Raw genomic sequence first — 10,978 nt, 5'->3', positions numbered from 1 at the left:
TTTTTTTTTTACTCATTTAAGAATGTAAAAGGCAATTAAGTCTTCTTACACTATCTTGACAAATTTTTTGATCAAAAATTATCATTATTGATAAGATATGTTAATTAATAGAATGTTTAGGATAAGAATGTGACTGCAAAAATAAGTTTGAAAATGGGCAAAGAGTGGGGATTTTAATGATAATTAAAAGGGAAAATTGCATGAGTAAAAGTTTAAGTATCACACATTTCAAAATCAAGAAAACAAGTTTCAAAATTTTATTAAATTTTATTTATGATTAAATTAATTAATTATTTTATTAATTAAATATATCCAGGTCACAAATTACCACAAGGGTCAAAACATCTTCTAAAGTGTTCACTTTAGTACTCAACTCCAACATCTTGTTCGTTCCACGTCCCTTTTAATTTCAAAGTAAGTCATTCAACTTCAAAACTTAATGCATTGGTCCCAAGTTCAAGATTTTGTGCAGGTACAATCCAATTTCATTCAAACTTTTCCAATTCAAGTTTTCTTCTAAATTAATCATAAATAAACAAAATTAAGTATACAATCAATATAAGCAATCCGAAATGCCCACATATAATGGCTTGAATAAATGTAAAATCACATTTAACAACAACAACTAACTTCAAGTTCATGACTTATTTAGTAGAATAGACGTAAATAATAAAATTTAGATAAGTTTGGAGTAAATCAGTTGTAACAATTTGTCCCTCCACCATTATATGAAAGAAATTGAGCTCATGCTTGGTATAGATCTTTCAAATTTATTTCCAATCACATATTATTTTAATAAAATAATTTTATAGATGAATTCATTATTATTATTATTATTATTATATTTACTTTTTAATCATTCATTCTCTAAAAATTATTTTTCGAAAAACTTATTATAAGACCAGCTCTGACATAACTGATAAATTACTAGAGGTTTGATTTGACTGATCAAATTATATTTAATGCATAATATGATAAGCATATCTAATGGCATTTACGCACAATTTTTTTTCACCATCATCTAACATCAATGGATCTTCTTAAAATATTATTTACAAATAAGTAACATTTTAAGGTAACATCTTAAGTAGAGGCATGTACGGAGGAAGAGGAGGATTAGTCTCTATCAAATTAATATATAAGGTTGCCTATCGAATGGGCAATTAAATAGTCAGGCTTGTACGGTTATAGAATCCTAAAGGAACCCTACAGGCTAAGGAAATAATAAATAGATCTCTGCCTTTAATTATTATTGCATTTTTCCATTTTTATTTTCTTATAGATTAGAAAAGCCAAAATAAAAGAAAGAAAAAAAAGTAAGGATATATAATAGCAAAAATGGCGCTTAGCGTTCTTAGAACCTGTTCGGTAGTGATTATAAGAATTGATTTTTTTGATCGTTAGAGAGAAAAACAAATTTCATTTGTGAGTAAAAAAGTCAAAAATGATGATTGAAATAGTGATATAACAATTAGGGGTCGGCATGGTTAGAACCGAACCGAACCAAGATTTTCGGATATTTAGTAAATGGAACCGTTGGGTCTAAATATAATTATGGAACCGTTCGGGTTCGATTCCGTACGGTTCAGTTCGGTTCTGTTCCGTTCTGTACTATAATTAAATTTTTTAACATTTATAACAATATTATATAAATACAACTAATGACACATTCAATGGTTTTGAAATATCAAAGACTCGTAGACTACCTTATTCAAATGATCACTACAATCAAAATTTCGATTGGCGGAGGTCACAGTGTCGATCGACGATTGTATAGATTTTGGAATGTCAGCGAGACTGTGAGAGTCGAGACAACGTTATGCATTTTAGTGTAGGTATTTAGGGTTATTTAGTGGGTTGGATCTTGTTGGGCTAAGAAATGAGACAATAAAAGGGGTATTTGGGCCAAAAATTAAAAAATTAGAAATGAAACAAATTATTTGGCCAAAAATTTGGATTTAGAAATTGTTAATTTGTTTAGAAAAAAATTAAAATTAAATAAAAAAATTAGAAAGATTGGGTTCTTATTCGATTTTTCGGTTCTTGGTCTAGAACCGAGAACCGAACCATACCTGTCGGCTCTCAATTTAGATATCCGTTCGGGTATTTAATTTGACAAGAACCGTCCGATTCGATTCGATTCGATTCGAGTTCGGTTCGATCGGTTCGATTCGATTCGAAAAATTTGCCCAGCTTTAATAACGATAAAAAAATATTTTTTTGGAGTAAAAAATTACTAACAAACGAAGGCTTAATGTCATTTAAATTGGTGTGAAATAACATTATTCTTAAAACATGAGTAGATATGCTATTACAATTTCATTTTGTCCCACCATACAAACATAAGGATTAATTGCATTAAAGGTTGTCAAACTTTGCGTATTATTACATGTATGTCTCACCATTTTTATGATCACATTCTTATCATTAACATTACGTTAATTAGCATACTTAAATTTGCTAATTTCACTTCATTTTCTTGGGTTTGGGTTTGGGTTTGGGTTTTTTTTTTTCCCTTTATTTATTTAAGGACAATTTTGTCATTTCAAACACTAAAAGAATATTTGGACAACTAATTATATTCAAGTCACAAATTTTCATTAACTACACTAATTAATTGCAATGAAAGCCTCAAAATATTCTATTAGTGTATTTTGAAAAGATGAGCAAATATTATGTCGAAATTTTTTATTTGTCCCTTTTTTTACTCATTTGAGAATATAAAAGGCAAATAAGTCTTCTTACACTCTCTTGACAATTTTTTTGATTGAAAATTATCATTATATATAAAATATGCTAATTAATAGAATGTTTAAGATAAGAATGTGACGGCAAAAATAAGTGTGAAAATAAGCAAAGAGTGAGACATTTCAATTGCAATTAAAATTCTTACATTCACACTATGAAATCAATCCTAGAAATTGAACTTTTAAAAATCTAAAACTAGTCGTATCAGAGAATATATATATATATATGAAAAAGTCAACAATTGAATATGATTCTACAGTTTATGTGGTTTATTTTTAAATTCCCATGACAATTGTTTAAAAAAAAAATAAAAAAATCTTAACACTACAACCAACCAATGTCAAAATTCAATTTAAATAAGAATGAGTCAACACTAATGCCTAAAATAATAGTAAAGTAAGTCTCTATCCACATTAGTTAAGTTAAAAAATAGGTAATAATTACTTTTTACTTTATTTTGCATCAAGGTAATAATAGAAGGTTTTTTTTTTTTTTGAATATGACCAAATACTTCCATAAAAAGTAAATCTTAATTGTTTTTTCAAATAACTAATTTTTAACTTAACCAAATTACGTAGGATGACCGGAACAATTGATCATGACCATATGAAAGTTAACTAATTCAAAAATTCTATCCTCGATTTGAATTGGTGGGTGCAAGTTGTTTATATGAAGTTGGATTACTAGTAATCAACGACAAATTCATTCAAAAACTTTATACAATATCATTATGGGAGCATGTCACGCTCGAAGTTGCAATCATAACTTATTATGCCCTCGTTTAAAAGCAATCGTTGGAAAATTATTTGTTTTTTTACTCATTTTAAATTCTTCAAAATAGAATCATTTTTTACCATTGCCATATGACTTTTTCATATTTTTTAATTATATATTAAAAAAATACTTTTTAAATGATCTGCAAACCAGCATTATTTATTTCGGATGTTCCATGGTTTGTAACCGACCAATTTCTAATTTTAAATGCAGCAAAGGAAAAATCAACAACCTCATCCCCCTCGGCCTCCCTCATTAATGAATGCAGATATTTAAATTAATATTTCCTCTTCTATAAGTCATAATAATGTATAATTGTAGTTATGCAGAGCAAATCCAAGTTTGGTGAAAACTGAAGACAATGGGACCAGCTGTAATCTTCAGTTACCCTTTTTAGTCGGAGGAACAAATCAAGCATTTTGCATATGTAAGTAATGTTAATTTTTGTGTTATGAAGAGAGAAAGTAATTGTAGTTCTAACTTTTAGGCATAAAATCTGCTCTTTGTATTCTTGTTTTTGCCTTTGCTGAGTTTAAGAAAGAGGGTCTAAAAAGCTCCCTTTTGGGCCTTTCATTTTCAAGATTTTTCTTTGGAGAGTATTGGATCCGACTCTTTGAAATTACGCGCAGGATTTGATGTTATTATGGAGCAAATAATTGAGAGGTCACCAAATGCACACAGGGGTTTTAGAGTTAAAGCTCCACTGGTAAATCCTAATTGAATCTTTGGCTTTTTCAGCGGATAATTTCTTGAATTTCTGTGTTTTTTGAGATGCCCTGTTGAATATTTCTGTAAAATTGTAGTCTTTATGGAAGATTTTTGATGAATTTGTTTTGTGGGTATTTGTTATGTTCATGAATGTTGAAAATACCCAGCTGAATTGTACGGTGATGGTGAAATCTCCCATATATTTTGACTTCGAGTTATCAATAATTTTGTCTACTCAATTTTCAGTTCAGACGGACTGTTTGTAGGTTGTATGAATCTTTAGAAATGGCCCCTTTCTTGAAATATAATTAATCAAAATAAATTAAAAACTTCACATTCTTTTTTTTTTTTTTTTTCTCCTTTTCTTTAAGTTCGCTTTTTTGGAGAATGTCATGTTAGGGCAATTGGTTAGTACGGCTATAACTTCACTTAGCAATAAGATTCGTGCTCGGATGATGTGGGACTCTGGGAGCAGGGTGGGTGGGCAATCGTCATTGGTGTGCGGTGTCTATTTCCTGCCGAATTGGTCGAAGGCTTTTTGACAATCTAGAATTGGAAATTTTCTGCGGGTTTCCCTTTTTGATTTGTTAGGTCTTATTTCTGGGAAAATTAGAAAGCTTAAACACAAAAAGAAGAGTTATTTGTTGTGTTTAATGCGCATGATTCATACTCTCTTTTTATTGTTAACAATATTGATCTAAAACTTCTTTGTATATTTAGCCTTCTATTGATAGCTTGGTCTATCTTGAAATGTACTTTTTACTGTGATGATGCTCATGATGAAATTGCTAGGTTTTCAAATTTCTCTAGGTACCCTTCACTTGTTTAAAGTCATTCTAGCGCTTGCTTTCATTATCTCTTTAATTTTGACTGTCTTCAAAAGATTCATAAATTGGCAGTCTTTCCATATGAAGAGTTCAACTTTTTCCATGCATATCTACAGCCCCAAAATGCATTGTTGAACAGCATCAGCTCGTACAAAATCTCTCCAAACTTCTATTTCAGGCACAACACATTGGATATAAGTGGGGCTGCTAGTTGCTACTGGAACCTTTCTTCCTTGCAAACAAGCCATCAATTTTCATAGCACCTAGGATCACCTCAAACATAGCAAAGATGGTTCTTAGTGCTTGTTTGATAAAACTTGGCTAAAATTTTATCCTTTTCAACGGGGTTGAACTTCAATGACTACACATTTTATGAAACCTACAACTTTTATAAACTTTTCAACCACACATTTTATCAATTTTTATCAAAATCTGCTAAAACTTTATCAAAAACTTTGTCAAACAACCCCTTAATTGTATAACCAAGAACAGAAAATGGGAGTTTGGCCCCTGATTTATTTGATGAGATTTTGAAAAATGTGGATGAGATAGATGAACATAAAAGACAACCGTTTTTCTTGTTTGAGTTATTTGAGTGTCATTTCTAATTTCCAGAGCTGAGGCAGTTGTCAGTATTTACGCTTCTGAACATTTGTAAATTCAATGTAGACATAATTGACGTCCTACTGTCATAGACTCATAACATCCTTAAATGAATTGACAGAGGTTTATTTTACCTGTTTAAACTGTATTGATTGGTTTCTATGCTCTGCCACAGTTGCCTAGCAGTAGATAGGCAGCATGCTAATAACATCCCATTTTCAAATTATTGTAGACAGTGAATACAGTGAAAAAAAACAAAAAAAAACACAACAATGCAATAAAATATTTCTGACTTTCCCTTCACTTTTTTTCCATAACGTTTGAGCCTTTTGAAGATACTCAACTTCTTGTCTTGTTGTTTGAGAGGTTCAAGACTCCACCAACTCATCCCTTTAAGCGCAACCCTCCAAAAGTTATGTTGTATGACTTGGGTGTTTGTCCAGGTGTCTTTGTTATGTGCAAATTCTATTTGCGACATTAGTAAACTAATTGGAACACTAAAGATGTCTTACATAATTCTGTCAGCGGGAAAAATGAGCATTGAATTTTCAAGAAAAGATATATGATATAACTGAAACTTAAAATAAAAGGAGACTTTTTTTTCTTTTCTTTTTTTTTTTTTTTTTTTTTTTTTTTTTTTATTTTTTTGGCTATTTTTAAAATTTATTTTTTTAAAATTCATTTTTAATCACACCGCTTCTGCCTGGTCTTCCTGATGATCTTGCAATTGCTTGCCTCATTCGAGTGCCTCGTGTTGAACATAATAAGTTGCGTCTAGTTTGCAAGAGATGGAACAAGCTCCTGGCTGGAAACTTCTTTTACTCTCTCAGAAAAAGTCTTGGCATGGCTGAAGAATGGGTATATGTCATAAAGAGAGATCGTGATGGACGGATATCATGGCATGCTTTTGACCCAACCTACCAAATGTGGCAGCCACTTCCACCTGTGCCAGTGGAGTATAGTTCGGCACTTGGATTTGGCAGTGCTGTTGTAAGTGGTTGCCACCTGTACTTGTTTGGAGGAAAAGATCCATTAAAGGGATCTATGAGGCGCGTGATCTTTTACAGTGCTAGGACAAATAAATGGCGCAGAGCACCAGACATGCTTCGTAAACGGCATTTCTTTGGTTCTTGTGTCATTAATAACTGTCTCTACATTGCTGGGGGAGAATGTGAAGGTATCCAGAGGACACTTCGTTCAGCTGAAGTTTATGATCCCAACAGAAACCGCTGGAGTTTGGTCGCTGATATGAGCACGGCTATGGTTCCATTTATCGGGGTAGTTTATGATGGCAAGTGGTACCTAAAAGGACTTGGATCACACAGAGAGGTTTTGAGTGAAGCATATATCCCAGAAACCAATACTTGGACTACGGTCGATGATGGGATGGTTGCTGGGTGGCGCAACCCAAGTATCTCTATGAACGGGAAGCTGTATGCTCTGGACTGTCGTGATGGTTGTAAGCTTAGAGTATTTAATGAAGCCACAAATTCTTGGAACAGATTTATTGATAGCAAGCTCCACCTTGGCAATTCTCGTGCTTTAGAGGCTGCTGCCCTTGTTCCTTTGAACGATAAGCTCTGTATAATCCGTAATAATATGAGCATCAGTATGGTTGATGTCTCAAACCCTGACAGAAGAGTGGAGACCAATCCTAATGTTTGGGAAAATATTGCCAGTAAAGGTCATTCGAGATCACTCTTCACAAATTTATGGTCAAGTATAGCTGGGCGAAGTGGATTAAAGAGTCACATCGTGCACTGTCAGGTTCTTCAAGCATAAGATAGGCCTCCCTGTCGTTCAGGATTTTGTTAAGTTGCGTTTCACTCTCTCCATTTGAATACATTTGTTGTTTCAGATTATCAATTTTGGTTTCTGCACTTTTTAATTCTATACTTGCCTTTATTGGTTTACCTTTTTAAGTCTATATTTTATGTGGAGGTTGAATGAGTGACGATATGCAACATTTGGAAAATAGAACATTCAGGAGTCTTGAATATAGGGAAACAATGAACCTTCATCATCAGCTTGCAGATGAAGTTTGATCTGGAAATTGACGATTATTTCAACCTTTTTCATTAGGTAAACATGGAATTCTGAATGGAGCATGAAACACAGAACAGAACAGAAATATGAGGTCAGGTTATATTTTTATTCAAAAGAGGGAGCAAATATATTGTACATGTTTGTTGATTGGCTACTTAGCTGTTTGTTTCTTATGGGTTATTGGTAGTTTGTAGTCTTGAAGATCTTTTGTGAATACAAGTGGCATTTGAACGTTGAGAATATTGAACTACTGTTTTATTTTTTCTAAATCAAATATTGAGGTAGTGGAAAATTGGGTTGAAACAAACTGTCAAATGCATTGTTGTGGAATGTTGAATCATTGTCAACAACCCTGCTTCTTGGGCAGCCCCCCTCTCCAATAGGGGCCGCCATGTGGTCGCCCTGTTTTTGGGCCTGTTTCCAAGCCTGTCCAAATGGCTTTTCTTGTAGGCTATGTTTGATAGCCCAATTTTTTTCATGGAAAATGGAAAATAAATTCCAACTTTCACTTTTGGTCTATTTAATTGATCAAATTTTCTAGGGAATTGATTTTCCCACTTTGGCCGTCACGTCAACATTTTCTTGGTTTTCATGGCTTTGTGCAATTGAACAAATTCTAGGAACAATTGTAAAAAAGAATATTCTTTAAATTGACAATTTTCATATAAAATAAAGCCAAACGAACGTCAAAAGATGGATGATTTTTGGATTTTTCTATTTTTATTTTCATTTTTTTGTAATGGAAACAAATTCTAGGAACAATTGTAAAAGAGAATATCATTTAAATTGACAATTTTCATGAAAAATAAAGCCAAACGAAGAAGAAAAGACACTTTTATTTCAATATTTTTCGGGTGGAAAATTATACTAATCAAACAAAATAATTGACAATTCTCAGTAAAACAATTTTTAGACAATTCAATTCCTTTAAAATTCGTTTTTTTCCATCCAAATTTCATATTTACAATCAAATGGACCCTTATGGTCAATTAGGTTAGATTTTATTGACAGCCTTTTGAAAACTCCTCAGCATTTAGTCCAACTTCCACCTACCGATGTCTTGTATGCACATTCGAGGTTTCACAAGTCGGAAAATGATATAATCTTCTGGAAGTGTTTTATCTAATTAGAACAGTTTTCAACAAAAAGCAGAAGCAGAAAAAGACCTAATCCATCTAGAGCATGCTTAAGATAATCGCAACATGATCCTGATAATATCTCACATATCTTGATTACAAGAAAAGATCGAGAATAGGTTATCAGTACAAGATTATTCAAACATGGATTATCTTTAGCAAACTCTAGATTTGATCACAAGAAAAGCTCGAGAATAGGTTATCAGCACAAGATTATTCAAACATGGATTATCTTAAGCATACTCTAGATTTGATTACAAGAAAAGCTTGAGAATAGGTTATTGGTACAAGTTTATTTAAACATGGATTCTGATTTAGGTTCCCCTGGCTAGCATTTGATGATATCTTTTGAGTGACTCTTCTCTTTCGAATCTGAGCTGCTTCCTGAAGTTGTTGATAAATTCATCAGCCATTTTGTTTACATCCTCCTGCCTCACCATTCCTTTTCTCTTGTCGTCTTTCTCTCTGCGATCATTATTATTTTGATAGCTTCTTCCATTTGAACCAGCGGTTTGATGATGCTCCATATACTTGAGTAGTTTTGGTGGATGGAACTTTTGTAGAGTGCTTGTTTGGCTTCGATGATGTGTGATGAACTACAATACCGCGTATTTATAGTCGGGATTGAATTCAGATTCTGAGCTTCAAAGGATGAATTTACGCGTGAAGAAGGCAAAGAAAAGAAAAAGTATCAGGGCATTATGTTTAGTTCCCTCTAAGCAAAATATAAAAAATCATGTCTGAAAGCAAACTTTTTTCTATTTTATTGAATGTTTTAGGGTTGGTTTGAGCATATTTAGGAATCAAACCTTATTATATGGATTCCAAGGCGCCAAAGTAGAAGGCACACAACACAATGTGGTGAAAAGTAGCAGCCTCAGTGACATTGATATGTTTTCAATATTTTGCTAATTGATAAGTAAATATCCTTTCATTTTCTCACGTGAAAGTAGAGCCAAATGGAAAAGTTTTGCGGTATATATGTAGTTATTTCATTTTAGGATTTTGTTGTGTTACCAGGAAAGGGGTTCACCCTTGCCGACCCTCACGGCAGGTGGTTCGTACCTACATAAAAGGTTGTCCAAAACCCCCACCTACCCCCATGTTGTGAGTGCTCGATAGGCTCAAGCACGATTCTTCATTTAAATCTTCCAATTGCAACGGCCAACGGGGTAATTTTATGACCAATGAGGTGTCGATGAGTGGTGTAACAATTGGTCTAATAAAAACCAACAATTTTAGCAATTTTGTCTAAATGCAATTAGAAGATGGACATCTCAATTGCAAAATTGATCATTCTATTTCTCGCTCATCTTTCCTTTCTATACCATTGCTCAATTCGAGCAATTTTTATGTTCTACTCAAGTCCATTTTGTAGTTTACTTCGCCGTATTTTGTAATTTGTATTTCTGATATTATACTTGTCCATTTTTTATTGGTGGATAGATGAGAAAGAGAGTGAATTTTTTGGAAATAAAATTCTACTCCGCCTAAAAAAAATATTTTCCTTGATTTTGAAGAAAACATAGACGTGATCAAAAATAAGAAAATATTTTTCATATAAAAAAATGACAATCAAACAACACAAAAATGGAAATTTAAGTAGAAAAAATACATTTTTCATGGAAAATATTGGTAATCAAACGCACCCTTAGTGAAAAAAAATCTGTTTTTTATGATATTAGGATACATATATTTTGGAGAACATAACATATTTATAAACAATAGAATAGATTAAAAGTAAGAATTTAAAAAAAAATTATTAATAGTTAAGAAACTACTGTTTTTCACGTACGAGAATGTAGTTGGCAAATATACCGGTCAAAAATCATAGAATTAGGTTATTCAATTTTCAACAAAAAGTTAATAATTACATTTTCTCCACTAAAAGTGTTTGATGCATCTTTACAACTCCAACTTTCTCCACACGAGTCTAGAGAATTAACCATGTCCATATATTTCTAATCTAATTTTAATTGGGTTATTGAATCTATTCTTTTATTTATATCTACATTATCGTGTCTAATTTAAGTTAATAATTCTCTATCTCGAGTATTGCACGAGCTAAGGGGAACTCGAGGGAAGATCAGTCTGCAAGAAAACCTACTTATCCACATGTTCATTTGTTTAAGATGG

General features: G+C 32.3%; 2 protein-coding genes across 5 annotated transcripts in view; both read left to right on the top strand.

Annotated features, from left to right (window-relative positions):
* The first annotated feature begins 3,716 nt into the window (after positions 1–3,716).
* LOC111380134 (F-box/kelch-repeat protein At1g55270-like) overlaps positions 3,717–10,978 on the top strand; it is a 13,542-nt gene continuing 6,280 nt past the window's right edge. For 2 of the 3 annotated variants that reach the window (XM_023003617.1, XM_023003616.1), the window contains exons 1-2: positions 3,717–3,949; positions 4,152–4,228. In XM_023003617.1, coding sequence (XP_022859385.1) covers positions 4,166–4,228 — 63 coding nt within the window. In that variant the 5' untranslated portion in view covers positions 3,717–3,949; positions 4,152–4,165. The other variant, XM_023003618.1, reaches the window with a different exon arrangement.
* LOC111380135 (F-box/kelch-repeat protein At1g55270-like) lies at positions 6,358–7,971 on the top strand. Of its 2 annotated transcripts, XM_023003619.1 has the most exons (2): positions 6,375–7,475; positions 7,743–7,872. In XM_023003619.1, exon 1 carries the CDS (start codon positions 6,504–6,506, stop codon positions 7,440–7,442), a length of 939 nt encoding a protein of 312 aa, XP_022859387.1. In that variant the 5' UTR covers positions 6,375–6,503; the 3' UTR covers positions 7,443–7,475; positions 7,743–7,872. The 2 variants fall into 2 exon arrangements, with proteins under 2 accessions (XP_022859388.1, XP_022859387.1); XM_023003620.1 differs by having other exon boundaries at positions 6,358–7,971.

Source organism: Olea europaea, unplaced genomic scaffold, assembly GCF_002742605.1.
Source record: "Olea europaea var. sylvestris unplaced genomic scaffold, O_europaea_v1 scaffold2098, whole genome shotgun sequence".
Lineage (NCBI taxonomy): Eukaryota > Viridiplantae > Streptophyta > Magnoliopsida > Lamiales > Oleaceae > Olea > Olea europaea.
The sequence above is the reverse complement of the archived record's forward strand: the minus strand, read 5'-3'. Positions and strand labels throughout refer to the sequence as shown.